The sequence below is a fragment of the Cydia splendana genome, chromosome 18 (assembly GCF_910591565.1).
Source record: "Cydia splendana chromosome 18, ilCydSple1.2, whole genome shotgun sequence".
Lineage (NCBI taxonomy): Eukaryota > Metazoa > Arthropoda > Insecta > Lepidoptera > Tortricidae > Cydia > Cydia splendana.
The window spans coordinates 8,315,089-8,336,822 of NC_085977.1; the positions used below are offsets into that span (position 1 = coordinate 8,315,089).

At 37.8% G+C, this 21,734-nt stretch overlaps 3 protein-coding genes across 3 annotated transcripts; all 3 read right to left on the bottom strand.

Annotated features, from left to right (window-relative positions):
- Positions 1-6,157: 6,157 nt before the first annotated feature.
- LOC134799228 (CDAN1-interacting nuclease 1) lies at positions 6,158-8,328 on the bottom strand. Its single transcript, XM_063771612.1, has 5 exons — positions 8,105-8,328; positions 7,759-7,914; positions 7,155-7,299; positions 6,823-6,872; positions 6,158-6,626 (listed from the first exon to the last, which is right to left on the bottom strand). The coding sequence occupies exons 1-5, from the start codon at positions 8,209-8,211 to the stop codon at positions 6,242-6,244; spliced, it is 843 nt and encodes a 280-aa protein (XP_063627682.1). The 5' UTR covers positions 8,212-8,328; the 3' UTR covers positions 6,158-6,241.
- Positions 8,329-9,305: 977 nt separating this feature from the next.
- On the bottom strand, positions 9,306-17,237 carry LOC134799504 (mediator of RNA polymerase II transcription subunit 6). Its single transcript, XM_063771917.1, has 5 exons — positions 16,959-17,237; positions 16,700-16,874; positions 16,382-16,487; positions 16,090-16,250; positions 9,306-9,695 (listed from the first exon to the last, which is right to left on the bottom strand). Exons 1-5 carry the CDS (start codon positions 17,156-17,158, stop codon positions 9,489-9,491), a joined length of 849 nt encoding a protein of 282 aa, XP_063627987.1. The 5' UTR covers positions 17,159-17,237; the 3' UTR covers positions 9,306-9,488.
- On the bottom strand, positions 12,329-14,407 carry LOC134799503 (uncharacterized). The gene has a single exon (XM_063771916.1). The coding sequence runs from the start codon at positions 14,390-14,392 to the stop codon at positions 13,631-13,633; it is 762 nt and encodes a 253-aa protein (XP_063627986.1). The 5' UTR covers positions 14,393-14,407; the 3' UTR covers positions 12,329-13,630.
- Positions 17,238-21,734: the final 4,497 nt, after the last annotated feature.

The following is a 21,734-nucleotide window of genomic DNA, read 5'->3' on the forward strand; positions in this document are numbered from 1 at the left end:
GCACATGTCACTCTCAAGGGTTTCTTAGAGTCTTTTAAGTTTTTGAACCAAGATTTCCGATGAGTCATATTTGAAGACGCTCCCGAGTCTATGATCCAGTCATCTGCGTGTGGATTCATCGCTGTACCAAACGCATAGGCTTGCAGTGCCTCCTTCCTCGTTTTCGGATTCTCTGGACATTCCTGTGCCTTATGAGGTCCTTCACAAATGAAGCATTTGACCTTTCCTTTGGTCTTCCATTTAGGTGCACTCTTGCTCTTATGCTTCTTTGTTAGCAGCGCAGATGTTGGTTGCTTCTCGCTGGAGCCTGCTGCGAAGGTATCTTCCATTTGAAATAGCTTGGTTTTCACATAATCGGTAGTTAAACTAATGTTGCTGTTCTCTATGGCCAACCTCATCGGTTGAAACTCTGGGGTAAGGCCTTGAAGAAGTAAAGCTGCTAGTAGCTCATCATCAATCTCCTTCCCTAAATCTAACAGCTCTTGTGACGTCGCCATGACAGATGTCACATAAACTCGAACCGACGAGAATTGTTCCAGCCTCAAGCTCACTAGCTTTGACAATAGGCGGCAGCGATTGTTCAGACCTTTGTCTTCAAATGCATTCTTTAATGCTTCCCAAGCTTCCTTAGCAGACTTTGCTTTACGGACATGCACTAGACAATGGGGTCGGACCATAAGACAAATCTTTGCACGCGCTCTTTGGTCCCGTTTCGTACCTGAAACGTCGGTGGCTGCAGGAGTAGCACTCGTGTATTCCCACAAATCCTCGTGGACCAAATACAGTTCCATCATAAACTTCCATGTTGCGTAATTGGAATTACCATCCAGTTTTTCTATAGATGGCAAACCACTGATGCTACTACTCGAAGTTGCATTTCCACTGTTGCTACTACTCGAAGTTGCATTTTCACTCATTTTGCTAACACTATCTTCTAAATTATTCACACTATGGGCATAACGCAGTTATAGTTGCGCGACGGCCCTTAACCTGATATTATTAATATATATTATCACTACTTGTAACGCAGAGTCCCTTGTGAATAAAATAGATATTAAATAATAAATTAGGATTTAATTTATTAAGCAAAAATTAAAACATCAACAAAGAACAAAAAACACAGACAGTTACGCAGCATGACACTTGATAGAATAGTATTTTCAAATACGATTTAATATGAAATTACAGAATACAAAATGCGGCCAGTACTCTGGCGCCAAACCTCTTTTGACCATTCTAACAAATTAGAGTGACAGAGAAAAATGCCCGCAATTGACGATTTTCGATTTTCACGGTAGCCGTCCAGGGTTGCGCTATTTCATTCGTTCTTTGGTGGTAAAAAATCTAGTTTATTGTCGATGGTTAAGTTTTTCCTGTCAAAGTCAAGGAACTTTCAAATTTTGTCAACATTTAATTACGAGAAAAAAATGTTAGTAATAGAGCCTTATATACTAAATTTTGATAATATTCCTTAAAATATATATTGTTTTTTAATTTCTGTTTAATAAACCTTTTAAATAAAATATTTTTGTAAATAACTATAATTAATGGAATTGCTATTAATGGTTTTAGTTCTCATATTCCTGTTGTAAATTGTGTTTTTTTTTTTTCAGAATAAGTCCAGTAGGGCTACCGCCAATACCGAAAATCGTCAATTGCGGGCATTTTTCTCTGTCACTCTAATTACGCCTTCATTGGAGTAAAAGAGTAAGATCCCCGCAATTTGCGAATTTCGGTTTTCGCGGTAGCCACTCTGTATTATCCTAGACACGATTGATATCCTAGCACCCAAAGGAAAATATTGTTAACAGGAATTTGCCAACGGGCCCCGAAGTGGAGAGTCAGGAAAATAAACACTAGGCAAGCTTTTAGGTTTCAAACGCGGAGCTGTCCCCGTTTCTAAAGTCACTAAGATGTGAGAAGCGCTTTAGCTTTAAGAACACCACCGAGGAAGTGAACTATTATAATAACCATAATGGTTATGGCGTACCTATCTATAGTTCGTTTTTTTTAGCATTAGAAATAGGTAAACAATCTTGATGTGTCTTTTAATTGAAAAACACATTTTAAAAATAAGTTACGGCAAATATGTAACAATTATGAATCGAATACGATCATTTATATTTTTCTGCTTTCATAAGCAAATATTGTGCCAATAATGGATGGCATTTGTGTGTATGTGTACTGTGTAACTGTTTATGATTTGACAAATTGATATGAAAAGATTATTTCATAGTCCTTGATGAAGCCACGACCATATTTTATTTTTTTGTTTACAAACCAATTTTCTTTCCAGGGTGATATTTAACACATTCAACACCAAGAACCCGACTGTCGGGTACACTGTTCGTAGCGACTACGCGCTACATACGACGAAACCGTGGCTACGCGCTACGAGCGTAACCCGTAGCACTTAGTGGTATTGAATGTGTTAATTGTCCTACGCCGCATGTCGAAGAAAAAGGAAGAGAGAAAATACTTTTCAAGGGTAATAAAGAAGATTCTTACAATTTCTCTATTGTGGTTCTAGATATTAATAATATATTAGGTTTAATAATAAGAAGTCGAATATTGCAAGAATATATAAGGCAAAGCAATATATTATTAATTTAAATATTGTTTTTTTTTTCACTCCTGTATTTTTTACCTGAAATGAAACAAAAATAAAGTAGGTAGGTACCTACAACTCCTAGAAGCCATGATTAGCTCCCCAAGGCCCACTTCATACTTAATGCTGACAGCAACGTATCATAGCATGATCGTATCAGACCCTGTCAAACATGAAGTGAAACATCTAGAACGCGGGTATGATCTAGAGGAGTTTCAATATGGTAGAGTAGACCATATGATAACCGTACCTATGCTACGCAGACTATGACATGAGCGTAACGATTCCTTCAAAATATTGTTGGTCGGGTCGGTCCAGAGGGGCTACCGCGAAAACCGATATTCGCAAATTGCGGGGATCTTTCTCTTTTACTCCAATGAAGGCGTAATAAGAGTGACAGAGAAAAATGCCCGCAATTTGCGAACTTCGATTTTCGCGGTTACAGCCCAGTCACGTCACGGTATGGTGTTGGCAGGGGACGGAATGGTTTAGTGGGTGATGACTGATAATATTTCATACAAAGCATGATTTTGAGCCGGACATGATCCTGTTACAGCCACGTATTACATCATTCTGTTACAGTACGATGCAGCGGGCACAGGCCACATGTAGGTATGTTTTGTTGAAGTCGAGGAAGGTTCCAAACGGTACCTAAATAGTAAGAGATTGTTGAAATTAGACATCTAACCGTGATCCTAAATACTACTACTAAGGCTTACTTAATAATAATAAATTAACTGGCCTGGCCCGCAGGATTTTATAAGGATTGAGCGAGGAATCTTTCAGGGCGACAGTCTGAGTCCCCTGTGGTTCTGCCTAGCTTTGAATCCCCTCAGCACCCTGCTGAAGGATTTGGGACTAGGTTGTCGGCTTCGGAGAGAGGGTGAAGTCATTTCTCACCTTCTGTACATGGATGACCTCAAATTATTTGCACCAAATAGCCAAGACTTGTTGGAGCTACTGAAAACCACCGAAGTCTTCAGTAGTGCCATCCACATGGAGTTTGGTGTCGATAAATGTGCGGTTATGCATGTACAGCGGGGGAGGGTTGTAAATTCAACAAATTTACAACTTTCTGAGACAATGTCTTTCAGATCTATCTCTGAATCAGAAACCTATAAATACCTTGGTATGTCACAGTCGTTGGGTATTGAGGACGAGGGTATTAGACGGTCGGTGAAGGAGCGCTTTTTCAGTCGGCTCACAAAAGTCCTTAACAGTCTTTTGTCAGGAGGCAACAAAGTGCGCGCCTTCAACGCCTGGGTAATGCCCCTACTCACATACTCCTTTGGCATACTAAGGTGGACTCAGACCGAGCTGGACGCCCTGGATCGGAGGGTCCGATCACTGCTCACCGCACATCGCATGCTACACCCACGCTCGTCAGTTATGAGATTGTACATCCCACGGAAGTGTGGAGGCCGAGGCTTCCTAAACGCCAAGGATCTCCACAACCACGAGGTGTACAATCTCAGGAACTATTTCCTTAACAACGAGTGTGGGATGCATCGTGATGTGGTGGCAGTAGATAGGAACCTCACGCCGCTTTCCTTGGCAAACGAGAACTGGCGCAAACCTGTGGTACTAAGTACTGCGGATCGCAGGGCGGCATGGGAGAGTAAGGTGCTACACGGGCGGTTCTACAAGGCCCTCACGGGACCCGATGTGGACCTGCTCGCGTCGGTGAACTGGTTACGATTCGGGGACCTCTTCGGAGAAACCGAGGGTTTTGCCTGTGCAATTGCGGACGAAGTGATGATGACGAACAACTATCGGAAATATATCCTGAAGGACGGTACGGTCGACATCTGTCGGGCATGCCGCCGTCCCGGAGAGTCACTCAGGCATATCATTTCCGGTTGCTCTCATCTTGCTAACGGCGAGTACTTGCACAGACATAATCTCGTAGCCAGGATTATTCACCAGCAACTTGCTCTTCTATATGACCTTGTGGACCGCGAAGTACCGTACTACAAGTACTTACCTGCGCCTGTTCTCGAGAATGGTCGTGCCACGCTCTATTGGGATCGATCTATCATCACTGACAGGACTATTGTAGCCAATAAGCCTGATATTGTGATAATAGATCGATCGCAACGTCGGGCCGTGCTCGTTGACATCACCATCCCCCATGATGAGAATCTCGTGAAGGCCGAGAAGGACAAGTCCAGTAAGTACCTAGACTTGGCTCACGAAATAACCGCCATGTGGGATGTTGATTCGACGATCATTGTCCCGATAGTCGTTTCAGTAAACGGTCTAATAGCGAAGAGTCTCGACCAACACCTTGAGAGACTCTCGCTAGGTGGTTGGATCAAGGGTCAGATGCAGAAGGCGGTGATATTGGACACGGCGCGGATAGTCCGCCGGTTCCTCTCTCTGCAGCCCTGACCACCGGTAGCTTGGGCCTTGCCCCGCTGCTGGCGGCACCCTAGGTTAGGTTTTTTATAATGTGTTTATATTAATTTTTATTGTTTTGTAAGTGTTTTTATATTTTACTTTTATATTCATATTATAAAATAACCTAACTTAAGATGAGAAATAAATAAAGAGAATAATAAATTAACTACTTATACTAAATTACTTAATAAGTTGGATAGTTTGTTTTGAACATTTGTACCTACCCACCTCATCGGCTTCGTTTATGTACAAGCAAGCGGGCTCCGTTGTTAGTTGTTAGGTTGATGAAAGTTTTGTGTAAGGAAGTCTTAGGATTATACTTTTACAAACTTACGAACCTGAATTGAAATTTAAACAATCCTACATATGTACCTATTTACTTAATTGAGTACCTACAAGCTAGCTGTTTGAAATTAAAGTTGTAAACATGATGGGTGTGTTGTGGTACTTGTTGGTATCACCGTGCATAATCGATATAAGAGTGCGTAAAGCGCATTTAGTGATTGTTCCATACTTCCTTATCCCTTAGGGCAATAAGTAATTATACAAATTATATTATTACATAATATATGAAACTTGTTTTTAAGTTATAATTATCATGAGTTCAGTTAAAAAAGTACAAGCAAACCACCCGCGAGAGCGAGTCGCGTTATAAAGTCGCGTAGACTTCAACTCGCGGATTGACATAAAGCCGAGAGAATATTTTGTCTCAAAATAGGCAGTTGTGCTACGGATTTTAGTTCAAAGTCGCGATCGTTGTCATTTTCTGACAGTGACACCTGATCGCGAGATTGTCGCGGCACTCGCGCGTGAGTTGTGCTGCCAACACGCGACAAGCCGCCAAGTCGCGCCGATCTGTCTCTTCTCGCGCCTGTCGCGGCCAGTTGTGCTAGAGGTGCAGTTGTGCTACGGATTTTAGTTCAAAGTCGCGATCGTTGTCATTTTCTGACAGTGACACCTGATCGCGAGTTTGTCGCGGCTCTCGCGCGTGAGTTGTGCTGCCAACACGCGACAAGCCGCCAAGTCGCGCCGATCTGTCTCTTCTCGCGCCTGTCGCGGCCAGTTGCGCTAGAGGTGCTGATCCGCAATAATATCGCTCTAACTAAACCAAACTCTAAACTTATTTAAGTTAAAAATATTAATAACAAGCTAATGTCATTATGATATAGTTTATTTCCTCATTAAAATTTTATTTTATTGCAATATAGCTAAATATACAATTTCGTAAAATTACTACACATCAAAGTCCATCTTGTACTGAGTAATACTTTCTTTTTTGGGAAAATTAGTTCTTAATATAAACATCTTATTTACTTCTGGGGTGGAGTCCAGTGTTTCTAGATACCCAAACCAATAGATTACTAATCCTGGACCAAACCTGTTCCAATAAGCCATTAATTGATCCTTTAAATACCCAGAATGGTTTTCTTCATCACCAAATAATGCTTTACTTTCTACCCAATGAACAATAAAGCCATCTACTGCTATGGGTACATCAAGTTTGAAATCAGGGGTCTTATCATAACCCCGAGACCTCAATACATTTTCATCAGAGAATGTTATATTCATCAATCTTAACTCTTTTTCTAGTCGTAACTCATATTCTAATCCAATTGACCTGAAAATATAAAAAAGTGAATTTAAACATTAAGAAATTTTGTATAAGTATGCTTGTAGAAATGTTATGTACCTACACTATTTTAGAAAGTTTTAATATTATTATTAAAATTGACCTGAAATTTGGCACAAACCCCCCAAGTTGTTCAAAAAGCTTACTAAAGGTAATTTTATGATTTTTATGAAACATAACTTACTGTTTTATTATATCTGCATATGGGCCATACTGGTTATCATTCATGGTGCCCTGTAAATACAATACATTACTACTAGAGGAAATACTGCCAGCATCTATTCTTCGGTAATATGCCTCAGGGGCCATCTTTAGATTTTTAGTTTTAAATTAGGTTTTGTTTTATATTTTTTATAAGTTTTATATCAAAATATTACTGTTTGTTAGTTTTAATTATATTAAATTTAATAGTATAATAGTAATAAAAAGTAAATCAAATTTAAAAATTTTAATTATTATATTAAATAGTAAAGTAAAATTTGCAATGACATGGATAACGAAGACAATACAATTTACCAGAAAGACTTGATAGGCAAGTTCCTTGTCTTCAATCAATGTGGTATCTTTGAAGCACTTCTTGACCATGGACGAGTCCGAGTAAACATTCTGCAAGAGAGATCTTGCAAACAGGGCTGGGCTTATTCCTTGGTTGTCCGAAAGCCTAAAAATAAAAAAAGTACAACAAACTAAACATTAAGGCATTATATTAGAATAAATTTGAAATTAGCATTATTTGCAGATGTTTCTACTAAAACAAGTTTAATATAATTTGAAAATAAACATAATATTCAAGACATAATAAAAATAAAAACATAGTCTACAATACATGGAACATTAAAAAACCTAACTCATCAATATAATGAAACTATATTAAAACTTAAAAAGTTATTACTAGGTAAATAAAACTAAAATTTGGCCCCTTTGGCAAGTGCAAGAAAACTGACAAGTCTTTGGTTGCCAATAAATAAACTGAATAAACAAATGACTAGTCTTTGAAAAAGTCGAGTTCTGCAGAACAATAAAATACCATTTAAAATGTTTTCTTAAGTTATTTCTCTTCTCTATTCTAATTTCATGTAACGAATATTTTATAACAAACACACTAAACTAAAATACTTACTGTAAAAGAACACCATCTTCTGCAGACTTGTCTCTCATTAGTCCTTCATACAGTTCATAATATCTACTGGATATTGATGGAGACTTTCTATAGCTCTGTTTCATTGATCTCTGCACCAGCAGTGATATAATGCTGCCCAGTGTAGCTGGTGGTAAACTGAAAATATTACCATCACGTTAATCTCAAATCCATATTCATAAACGCAAACAAACTTTTTTCTCAGAGACCAGCAGTTAGAATAAAATATATTTAACGAGAGCTTGGCTCAAAATAAACAGATTTATTGTCTAGAAGCTAATAGTTCGATCATTCTTATACACGCAAAAATAAAGCAAAGGATACTAACTTTTTGTACTTTTTCTTTAATTCATTCTCAGCTTTACGCCCATACGATGGGAGCCTATTAAAGTCTGCTACAATAGCGTTGTATAATTCCACTTTCATAGGTTTCATACTGAAATTTCTCAAGGCAAATAAATGTGGACCAATACACGACTATTATTCGTAATTTTCTAAGAGGAATAATAACGATTTCATAAATAAATAGCGAGCACCGAGCAAAGTCAAAACATAACACGGATCTGACAGCTGTCAAATTAGTAATACCAGTCTAACAAATATAATTCCCGCATAACAGTTGTGCCTGTTTCTGTTTACCATCGTTTATCATATTATGGAAGGAGATGCAATACGAATGTTTGGGAATATATAGTAATGCGCCGAATGCGCGATACCGATAGCTAAAGGACTTAAAAATAATGTTAACGAAAAAGCTCCAAATTCATCCGATTACGAAATTATGGCTACTCCCCCCAAAAAGGCGAGTCGTATTTTTCTATTAAAAATTAACCGGTAGAGCATGAAGCTGTTCAAGACTAGTATAAAAACTTCACACTCACTTCACTTCTTGTTCGAAAGAACCTTTAAAAAAATACATTACACTCATGTCATGTAGGAATTATTTTGTAACTATTTTGTGAATGTGTTGTGAATACAAAATAAATTAATGATTTATTTTGTCCTTTAACGCATACAATACAAAACTAAAATAGTAAAATACTCGAAGTACGAAGATGATGACTGACGAGAGTGCGAATATATCAGCAAAAACAAGAGCCAGGGCTCTAGAACCAATTAACAAAGTCTGTATTTCTTTTGATAGGATTACTAAATGTGTATATCAGATTTGCCATATTATTTATACAAATAACATATACGTTTTTCATACTTTCAGCATGGATACATGGATGGTGCAGCTGATGGACAGAATGCTGCATTTCAAACCAGTTTTAACATTGGCTATGAACAAGGTTTCAACTTTGGCATGGAGTTAGGATTCAACGAAACCCTGTTAGTAATCAAATAATACTTCATTTAAGTATGTAAAGTTGAAATGGTTTAACTAACTTGATACTTTGCTTTCAGAGCACAATACCAAAATGAACCACCTGTTATGAATTTGCAAGATCCAAGACGGATAAATTGTCAAATGTGTATAACTGGGTCAGGAGCTCAGGAGAACATTGTCAATTTATACAATGCACAAAAAGAAAAGAATGATCTCTATTTAAGTAATAAACAATCAAGTAAAGTAACATAAATCAAAATGCTAATTTCATTTACAATCTTAAATTAATTATCCTATGTTACATTGTTGGTCTTTAAATATATAGCACTTGAACATATTTCTGATTCAGTTTATTAACTAGTTCAGTGCTCCAAGAGCATGATCACACTCTGGGCTTCTTCTCTGGAGGAGGTTTCATGTTCTCTTGTTTGATTTCCTGTTTGATGTCCACATGTCCTTGGATGGCCCCATTGGTCATGTCGGACCCACTAGGGTCAACAGGCTCCTGCTTTATAGTGATGTTATTGACATTGTTTGTTTCTGATGGCTTGTCTTTGTCATTTGTATTTTCAGTTTTTACTCCATTAGTCTGAAATAAAAGTAAAAATAAAAGTTATGTGTATAATAATATTATCCATCTATTATATATCAACGAAAAGTCTTTATGAATGTTGGAGTCATAAACCAATTTAACTTCTACACTAATCACAGAATGGTCAGAGCTACACTATACCCAAAAGCAAGGAACAAGACAAGAATTCATTTCAATTCTCACCGACACAGGCTCCAGCACACAAGAAACATAAACACAAGTGATCCCAGTGACTTTCAAAATACCTACGATAGAGAAACCAGTAAAATGTTTAACACCACAACAACAAAAAAAGAAAGGAAAGACATATAGAGCTCAAAAACGAAAACACTAATAGCAGAAAGAAAAGAATTATTTAAAAAGAAAAAAGACCTGACCATCTCCAAAGCCATTACCAAACTAAGCAAGGAAATCAGCAACAGTATAAGAAAAGATCAGGAAAAACGGAAAATGGACAGCATAAATTACCATATAGCTAGGGCAGGAGGAATAAGGAAAGCTTTGAAAGACCTGCAGGAATCTAAATCCTGGATACCGAGAATCAAGAATAAAGATAAGAAACAAACAACAAAAAGGACATCTATTCTCAACACTGCCACTAACTTTTATAAGGACCTGTACTCAAGTGAAAACATCCAAGAAACAGAAACCATATGCGAAGATATTAACGATGAAGACATCCCGCCCATACTAGAAACAGAAGTTGAACTTGCAGTTAGAACACAAAAGAACGATAAAGCCCCGGGACCTGATGGTATTACCAACGAATTAATAAAGTCAAGGTTAGCTGACATCCTACAAAGACTAACGGCACTCTTTAATATGACTATGAAGGCAGAGGAAATTCCAATACAATGGACCACAATGTTTTTTATTTTATTTATTTATATAGCCCTTTATTCTGAACATGATTGTTGGTTTTTAGTTTTGAATGTTTATATGAAGTCTCTTGGTTCAGTGTGCCTGTCGGCAAAGGCCTCCTCCAACTCCTTCCAGTATTTCCTCTCTCTTGCCACCCTTGTCCAGAGTGGTCCCACTGTGAGTATAATTTCGTCTTCCCATCGTGTTAATTGAGGGCCTTGCGATCTTGATCCATCTGTAGGGTGCCACATGAGAATTCTTTGGCTCCACTTCTCTGTTTTGCATCTTATAGTGTGGCCTGCCCACCTCCATTTTTGCCTGTCTATGTGGGTGAGGATGTCTGTCACTTTTGTTCTGGTTCTTATGTCAGAGCTGCGGTTTCTATCCTGTAATTTTACACCGAGCATGCTCCTCTCCATAGCTCTCTGGCACTTTGCAAGTTTATCTCGTTGTTTTTTAGTAAGAGACCAAGTTTCGCAGCCATAGGTTAGACATGGAAGCACACATGTGTTAAAAGTTTTGCTTTTTATCCGTATACCAAGGTTGCTTTTCATGATTTCTTTGAGTGACCAATATTTGCTCCAGCCGGATGCTATTCTTTTTTCAATTTCTTTATCCATTTGGTTCTTGAATGATATTATTTGACCTAGATATACATATTCTTCAACATAGTCCAGACTGAATCCATTAACTGCAATTTCTTGTCTCCTAGAATTTGTCATCAATTTAGTCTTGTCTGAGTTAAGCTCCAGTCCCACTGCCTCACTCTGTTTTGCTAGATCCAATAGCATGCATTCTAGTTCTTTTGGGTTTTCCTCAAACAAGACTATGTCGTCGGCAAACCTGAGGTGGTTTAGGCGTGTGCCATTTATGTTGAGTCCAAGGTGTTCCCATTCGAATTTCCTGAAAATTTGTTCCAAGACAGCGGAGAATAACTTTGGTGATAGTGGGTCACCTTGCCTGACACCTCTTTGTATAGGGAAGTTTTTGCCAGTTGATTCTAGTCTAATTCTGCTTTTGCTGGTTGTATATATCCTTCGGATAATTTCTACGTATACTTCGTGTACTCCTTGTTGTTTCAGGCTTGTCCATATACAGGTGTGGTTAAGGCTATCGAACGCTTTCGAGTAGTCGATAAATGCTATGAACAAAGGCTTTCGGAACTCTTTATACTTCTAAATTACTTGTTTTACTGTATGGATATGATCAATTGTACTATAGTCTTTCCTAAATCCAGCCTGTTCGATTGGTTGGCATTCGTCTAGTGTTCTTGATATTCTTTCTAGTAACACCTTAGCAAAAACTTTGTATATGTTTGACATGAGGCTTATTGGCCGGTAGTTGCTGATATTGTCTTTCGCACCTTTTTTGTGGATCAAGATGATGTCTGATTCTCCCCATTGGTTTGGGATTATCCCTGTTCTTAGAATTTCGTTAAATACCACTGTTAGGATTCGGCTAAGTTCTTCAACTGTTCCTCTCATAAGTGCATTGGGTATTTTATCTGGTCCAGGGGATTTATCTAGCTTCTGAGAGTTTATTGCCTTTTTGACCTCTTGTACAAGTATAGGTGGTACCACATCGCTTTCATGCAGTGGAAAGGCTCCGGTCGGTGGTTCAACGTTTTCTTGATCTGGGCTTGAACTTTCTTTGCTGTATAGGGCTTGATAGTACTCAGTTGCTACTTTCTGGATTTCTGTTCGGTTAGTGAGGTTTGTCTCTGCCTTTTTCAGTTTGGGAATCCATTCCTTTCCTTTTTCCCTTAACTCTTTTAGCGCTTTCTTAGTACCGCCTGTTCTTATTATATGCTCCTCTATAGTTCGTAGTCTTTTTAACTTCCTGTCATTCCTCATGTTATTTCTTATTGTTTTGCTAAGATTAGATATCTTCTTCCTGTCTTTATTATTATTTTCTGAGATGATCGCTTTTCTTTCTTCCATGAGTTTAATTGTAGTCTCACTTAATTCGTGTGTTTTAGTCTTTTTTGTATTCATATTTGTTAATTGTGTCAGATTTTTTTCTACTTCTCTATACTTTTCTGCTAGTGGCCTGGTAGATTCTACGATTTCAGTTAAAGGTTTAAGGTTGATTTGTCCCAGTTCAGTCAGGTTCTTATTTATAAATGTTGTTTTGTTGTTAAACATTTTTCTTGAGCTTTTGGGTGGGCAATAGTTCATACAGCTGCGTACCATGCGGTGGTTAGTGTTGAAGTTGAGATTTTGAATTATGCTTGTGTCGCTAAACTGTTTGGCATTGTTTGCTAAAATAAAATCAATTTCATTTTTAGTTCTGCCATCTGGGGAAATCCAAGTCCACTTGCTTTTTTGTTTTTTCTTGAAAATGGAGTTCATTAATATTAAATTGTTTTCATGTAGGAAGCCAATCAATTTGTGGCCATTGATACTTCTTTTGCCATAACCAAAGTTTCCCATAATTGACTCTTCTCCTTCTTGTCTAGGACCGACCTGAGCATTGAAATCTCCCATGACCACCAGGTTGTTGCGAGAGTATTTTTTTACTTCTTCTGTTAGGGTGTTGTAAAAAAAATTAATTTCATCCTTGCTGGCTTGCTGTGTAGGAGCGTACACCTGGATTATTGTCAGCTCTTTTCTGTTACCAGGTATTTTCATACGGAGTATTGCAAGACGGTTTGATATTCCTATGAAGTCCAGGATCTTGTTTTTATGCTTTGATTTTACTAGGAATCCTACTCCATGGTAGCCGGCCGTCCCTTTGTGATACATTACGTAGTTGCTGCGTTCGTCGATTCCTTCGCCGTCTCTTCTCATCTCACTGATGCCTAGTATGTCCCACCTTATATTTGTGAGAGCATATTCAAGTTCCTGTAAACTTTCTTCAGTCCTTAACGTTCGGGTGTTTAGTGTGCATATATGTAGGGTTTCTTTCTTCTTTGGTGTTAGATTTTTTGGATGGGTTGCAGTTGGTGATGATTGTTTACTATTTGGAATTGTTGTTGTTAAGTTTGTTTCCTTGGTTGGAGGGTGGTGGTCTGACGTCCCACGGGGACCAGCCGGGTTGGGACCTGATGTTTTGGTTGTTGGTGGTAGTTGCTATGATGAATTGTCCGGCTCATTTGATGACCGCTGCCTCACATATTCACTGGAATTTGAGCTAGATCTAGCTCTCATCAGGTCGAATGCGTTTGTTTTCTTATTAATTGGTGGGGTAGCGGTTTGCTGTTTTTTTGGCTGCGAATTATTTGATGGGGAAATTGATAGTTCCCTCTTCCTGTTTTCTTTTGTGTTAGTAGCTTCTTTCACTATCAATTTATCATATTTAATGTACGCAACATTTCCTTTATTCCTCTCTTCCATTAGTTGTGGCATTAATGCCTTCCTTCTTTCTAAAATGTCTTTGGAATAATCTTCCGTGAGCTTTAGTTCTTTAGATTTATTCTTATTCCTCATTATTTCTGTCTTTTTCCATCCACTCACAAAAGATAGGAGTGTTGGCCTTGGTTTATCGTCTTTCTTATTTTTACCGATGCGATAGATTTTGTTGATGTCAAGAGCTTCTAATGATATATTTAACTCTGTCAGGAACTTTTCTTGTACATGATTTATTAGCTCAGTTGTAGATTTTTCGCTTTCGCATAGCCCGTGTATTATTATATTGTTACTTTTCTTCTCTTTCTCCATGAATTCCACTTTCTTTTCTAACAGATCTACTTTTTTCTTTAATTTATCATTCTCTTCTATTAACGGCTTTAATTTAGTGTCGATAGTTTCCGTTATTCTCGTGGTTATAACTTCAGTGTGAGCGTGCATCTCTTTTTGCATTTTCTCGAAATAGAGTTCAAACTGGGCTTCCATCCTTGTTTTTTAATTTTGTTTGCTTAGAATGGAACGTAATGGTAGTAATGGGGTAAGCCGATTTAAATTGCTGGCAACACTCGAGATGACCACAATGTTACCTTCCGTGATTATTTCTCACTTGATGGTCTAATCGGAAGATCAGCGCTGGAAGTCGCCAGCAACATGCTGAGATGGGACCATTTCGTGACATTTTATTTTTCACTATGTTTTTTCAATGTATGTCTGTTGTCTGTGTGTTTACGAATAAAAAAATATTCTATTCTATTCTAAGCAACATAACACTAATTCACAAAAAGGGAGACCAAGATGACATCAACAACTACCGCCCTATCAGTCTAATGTCTAACATTTATAAAATATTCGCAAAAATAATATTAAACCGCATCACAAAGAACTTGGAGGAACAGCAGCCTATTGAACAGGCAGGATTTAGTTCGGGCTTCTCAACAGTGGACCACATGCACACATTGAAACAAACCATCGAGAAGTGCCAAGAGTATGGACAAGCCCTATACCTGGCATTCGTCGACTTCAAACAAAGCATTTGACTCTCTGGAACACAACCACATCTGGCAAGCTCTAGCAAATCAGGGTGTTGAGAGAAAATACATACAACTAATAAAGAACGTGTACAGTAACAGCTCCGCCCAAGTCAAACTTGAGTCGCTAGGAGAAGAGTTCCCTGTCAAACGAGGAGTCCAACAAGGCGATCCACTTTCACCAAAAATTTTCATTTGCGTGCTGGAAGAAGTATTTAAAAAACTTGATTGGACTGATTCAGGCATAAATGTAAACGGCAAGAAACTAAGTTACTTGAGATTCGCGGACGATATTGTGCTCATGACTAACGATCCAGAGTCCCTAAGACACATGCTGCAAGACCTAACAAGCAGGAGCAGAGAGGTTGGCCTAACAATAAATAAAAGCAAAACTAAAATTATGACCAACAGAATGGAAGTGGAGTCACAGTGGACGGGGAAGACATTGAATGGGTAAAATCATACATTTACTTGGGCCATAAAAAGAAAAGTTTCAATATGTGTATATTGCCTATACTAACATATGGATGCCAAACCTGGGCCGCAACAGAAAAAATGGCACAAAAACTGATAACGTGCCAGAGGGGAATGGAGAGAAGCATGTTAGGGTACACAAAAAGAGACAGAAAATGGGCGACGGAAATAAGAGAGGTCACAAAATTAGAAGATGTTACTCTAAAATCAAAAACTCTAAAATGGAAGTGGGCGGGCCACATGCTCAGGGAAAAGCAGAAGTGGTCAAACATACTGACTGAGTGGACCCCACGCTACAACACAAAAAGGAAAAGAGGCAGACAATACAAAAGATGGTCAGATGATCTAGAAAACTGCTGGTCCACTATGGACACGGCTAGCCAGAGACAGAGAGGCATGGAAGGCAATGGAGGAGGCCTTTGTGTCAAAAGGACATGTCGAGCCGACGGTTGTTGCAAACACATAAATAAATAATCAAATACTGTATTAAATATTATTAACTGTATGTTCGATAATAAAAGGCTTTGAAATTGAAATTGAATTATCCCTTGAAGTGGCAGGAACCGGCTCCTGGACAATTTACATTATTTAAATTTGATATTTGATTAAATCATTAAATAAAAGGTTCATTCACATTCTAAATTCTTAAAATAAGGTGGACAATGCTTTAGATAATGTTACCTGATTGTGGGCCACTTGAGCTACAGGTAGTGGAAACTGCCGCACTAGCTCTGCTAATAGCATATCCACTCGCTGCCGTTGGAACACTGTTGATGGCTCTTCTTTGGGAGTAGTTGTCGTTTCTTTTGGTGCTGATGAACCAGCATTGAAGGGGCTTAGACCTAAAAACAAATTTTGTACAATAACTTATACATACCCACATATCTTGGAAAAGAATATGTGATAAAAAATGACTCTTCAACCCTAAGACCAAATTGCCCTTTATTGTGAAATAGTATTTGTTACAACAAACCTGGTTTATTTGCCTTAAAATCCCACCAGTAACCTTTACTGGGATGATATCTTGAGTAAGACATTGTTTCTTCAAAGGAACATTGCAGGTGATGGACAGCAGATAACTGTACAAAAACAAAATTATATTAAATATATAATAGTTCAAGCCTGTATTGTGGTTTCTTCACTCTCTCCTGTAGTCACTTCGGAATTACCAATGTTATCAGAGATCCTCTAAATATAAACTAGCAGATTATCATAAAAATAATAATATTTACATTAAAATAGTAGAACAAAAAATAAACCAGGAGAATATTTTATGTATTTGATATCTTACCAGTCTAGAATTAAGTACACTGGCGAGGTCAGGAGCCTGATAAACAATGCCAGCAATTATATAGTAATCAGCAAGAGGTATGACATGATTTGGACTGTGTCTATGTTGTTTCCGTATAACATATAAAATTGGATCCTGAACATGTAGAAGCATGTATTCCAACCCAGTCATAGACCTGCAAGGTAAAGTTTTATGAAATAAAAAATATACTCAGTGGCCAAATCCTATGTTAGATATAATATATGTGAATAACACTTACTGCAATTGGTCCATGCTGAGCCGTTGCATCTTAACAACTTCGTTGTTACATGTGCGATCGAAAAATGGGTTAGACCTTTCCGAAAAATAGTCCATTATATTTGATGGGTTCAGCGACGGTATCCAAGTTGAATCGTGCCAAGACAATCCTAGAGGGTTCTCAGCCGCTAAGGGCAAGTTACCAATCCTTCCGGGCATCATTTTGATTACGGCGATTAGAGATTTAGGATTGTTGGTAAATGAAGCACGACCGTATACATGAATCAATAAAATTACTATTTCTGAAAATTCTGAAATATTTCACAAAGATTGTTATGACACGGACAGTCGAGTCGAGATTGGCATTTAATTTTGCCACAGACTATAAAACAAACCCGTACAAACTTGAGTAAAACCAATAAAGTAATGCCAACATTCAAGTATTAATACCACCTCCAACGGACTACTGTAAAAGCGGGCGGAGCGGCGGAAAGCGCCGAAATTCTAAAACGTAACAAATATAAGAGCCTCGGTAGAGAGTACCATTTGGAGTTGAAACTCTAGGTCCATGGGGTACCAGCGCGCATAAGTTGTTCGCAGAAATCGCGAAGCGTCTGGTTGACGTAACTGGTGACCGAAGAGCTGGCGGCTACCTCGCACAACGTATCAGCATTGCGATACAGCGAGGAAATGCCGCCAGCATCCTTGGTACAATGCCTCAAGGGCCTATTTTAGATTTAAGCTAGTTATTAATTTAGTTTAGTAGTACCACTGTATATATATTGTATGTAAATAAATGATTAAAAAAAAGTATTAATATCCAAATTATAGCATGAAGTTATAAGATGGAGTGAACTGTCACTTTTTTTGCCATACTAAATTTAACCTTATCACCGAGCCAGAAAGACGTTTTTACCAGACTAGAGAAAACGGTCCACTTGAGATAGCAAAGGTGGGTCGCGGTGTCTCACTCGCACATGCTGCCAATGTTAAAAATATACTATTGTGGTAGTATTTATATCAATATACTACTAAAGTGAAACACCTTCTTATATTATTTAAGTGCTATATTTAGAGTAAGGTTCTGATATCTTTTAAGAAATTTGTAAATAATTATGATGTCAATATTATTAACTGATTTAACCAAGCATGTGCACAACAAAAAAAACATTAATTTTGATATGGTAGACATTGTAGTAACTTTGAATATTAATTGGTATCCCTAACGTGTGATGACATGTTATCAAAACACGTGAATGAAAAAAATCTTAAAAATGGTGAATAAATGTTGCGTTAAAGGTTGTAGGAGTGAAAGAATTTCTAATTGTGGAATATTGTTTCACAAGGAAGCCACAATTATTACATTTTGCGATAAAAATACAAGTCAACATTGTCAAACTCATTAGGGTGACCATGATGTCGGCACGATGAGAATCAGTGTTACACAATTCTTATTACGTACTTGAAAGTAAGTTTATATGAATAGGTATGTATTTATTTCGGCATGTTTAAATTAGTGAAATGAGAGCCAATACAGAATAAATAATTGCCAAAATTGAAATCTAAAGGTGTTAAACATTACAGACACATTTATATACTTGGTCAAGCAGATCTTGTCAGTAGAAAAAGGCGGCAAATTTGAAAAATGTAGGCGCGAAGGGATATCGTCCCTAGAAAATTAGAATTTCGCGCCTTTTTTTACTGACAAGATTTGCTTGACCAGCTATACATTGTTATATACTTGGTCAAGCAGATCTTGTCAGTAGAAAAAGGCGGCAAATTTGAAAAATGTAGGCGCGAAGGGATATCGTCTCATAGAAAATTTGAATTTCGCGCCTTTTTCTACTGACAAGATTTGCTTGACCATCTATAATAATAAAAAAACACATTGATAATAAAAGAAAATAGAACTTTATGGTAATTTACTGACTTTTCGGACGATACCAGAAATGTTACTGGGAATTTACCCTCTTTGGAAAATTTACTGGGAACGGCACATCACTAGTTTCTTTACATTTCACGTCTCTTCTCTTTTCACACAGATGGCCTACCACCGTGAACACCGAGGTTCGCAAATTGCGGGCATCTTTCTCTTTTACTCCTATAAATGAGTAATTACAGAGACAGAGAAAGATGCTCGTCAAACGATGCAAACTTCGGTGTCTAACTGTCTATGCTCCAGTGACAAGCGTCCTAGTTAAAAACTATAGCAAACGGGCGTAGCGGTCCCACGCGACCCTGTGGCAGTGGCGGATTTGCCCTAAGGCCGAGTAGGCCCGGGCCTAGGGCGGCCAGATATTTTAAGCGGCAGTCTATATGATGGGTGCTGAGAAAAGGGCGGCTAGTGCTTGCTATGAAGGGCCTGGGACCTAACGCGGCAAAGACTGTAAAAAGCTCTCAGGACATTGGGGGTGTCCTGAAAGCCTACCCCGAGCCGCTTTCGACCTGTTGCCTCTTTGTAGCACTTTCAAAAAATCAAAAATTCAAAATCAAAAATATACTTTATTCATGTAGGCCTAGCAACAAGCTCTTATGAATCGTAATTAATCTTAATCTAATTATCAGAGCAATTTATTGATGTTAATATTATTCCATAATAAAATTGGATTATTATACATATCAAATTTAACACTAAGAATTTCACAAAAGAATCGTCAAACATTAAAAAGATTGTATAAAAAAATACTAGTCTAGAATTTCTAGAATAAAATCTAAATGTCAAAAAAAAGCATAAGTAACAAAAGAAGTAGATAGTATTACATCGGAATATCCATTTCCTCATCAAAAATCAAATGTACCTAATAAATAAATAATCATTTCGAATAACAATTAATCCCACGTTGTAATATCATTCATGTAGTCTTGTGTGGTATAATAAGCTTTATAAATAAGTTTACGCTTTACATAATTCTTAAATTTATTAATAGATAATTCAGTAATATGGTTTGGAAGTTTATTATAAAATCTTACACAATTACCCATGAATGATTTTTTAATTTTATGGAGCCGAGTGAAGGGCACTGCGAGCTTATGTTTATTTCTAGTATTAATATTATGAATTTCACAATTTTTCCTAAAATTTACAATATTTTTATGTACATACAGAATATTCTCATAAATGTATTGACAGTGCACTGTCATTATGTCAATTTCCTTAAATTTATCTCTAAGTGAGTCTCTATGGTTCATTTTGTATATTGCTCGAATAGCCCTCTTCTGCAGAACAAAAATGGTATTTATCTCTGAAGCACCGCCCCACAGTAAAATACCATATGCCATAATGCTATGGAAGTAACTAAAATATACTAATCGAGCTGTTTTCACGTCAGTTAACTGACGGATTTTGCTCACTGCAAAAGCTGCAGAGCTCAGTCTATTCGAAAGAGTAGCAATATGGGGACCCCACTGGAGTTTAGAATCTAAAGTTATACCAAGAAAAACTGTACTATCAACTAATTCCAATTCCTCATCCTTCACAATGACACTTGTTTGCACATGCCTTACGTTACTACTAGTGACAAACTTAATACATTTAGTCTTTTTCTCATTTAACAATAAATTATTAACATTGAACCAATTTACTACTTTTGAAATGGCATTGTTTACATCATTGTAAGCTTGTTGCTGTCGTTTGACTTTGAAAATAAGTGAGGTGTCGTCTGCAAACAATACTATATCATGGTGGGTCTTAACAAGGAATGGCAAGTCATTTATGTAGATAAGGAACAGGAAAGGCCCCAATATTGACCCCTGTGGTACACCCATAGAGACCAATGACCCAGGTGATCGCTGTCCATTCACATCGACCCTTTGTATTCTACCATTTAAGTAGGACTTAAGTGTGACAGAGGGGCGACACGTCGAACGCGGTTCGCGGTAGACCCTCTGGTTCTGTCAGCATATCTATCTCTCTCACTCATACCTGTATTCTTGACAGACGTTACGGCGGACCACCTTCCTGAGGATCGACCATGTTCGTGGTCCAGCATCTACGCCTATTAATAACAGTTTTAGAACAACTAAATTAAGTACCTAAGGTTGTGTGAAGCGTTGTACAGAAGAGAAAAAAACTATATCCATCCCTTTTTTGGCCATAATACTAGTACAGCGATAAGACAGTATGATTCTTTATAACTGATATAACTAAGTATGCATGAATAAGAAAAGATCCTGGCCAAACTATATATTCAATGTTGTCCTAATATCCCACATACATATGACTTATGGTCACCCTAATTAGAAAGAGATGCAACGGCCCACCTTGACTTCTCATGTGGACACACTTTTTGGCTAATGTACACTATCCGGTTTACTCTCTAGGTCCGTGAATTATAGATGGTGTAGCAAATCCTGTCAGTAAAAAAAGGCGGCAAATTTAAAATATGTAGGCGCGAAGGGTTATCGTCCCATAGAAAATTTGAATTTCGCGCCTTTTTCTACTGACAAGATTTGCTTGACCAAGTTTACTTGCACATGGAGCTCGATAAGGCCTCATACGTAGGAACCTTCGAGCAACACGGAAGGGAGGCGGCATCAAAGAATATAATACTCACTAGGCGGCATTCGCACTATTTCCCCTCTGCCGAGGTACAAGATTAGCGCGTCAATCTAATCTAGCGCGGGTAATAAAACTAGTTGCACTTGGATTTTTCACTAGACCGAGTCCAGACGCGCGCGTGAACACTGCTGCACAAAAATGCCTGTTTGCTCGGTTTTTTGTTATAAAAAGAGGTCGGGGACATCAAATTTACAAAAAGAAAGTGTTACATTTCACATGTTATATTTTTTTTACATATCA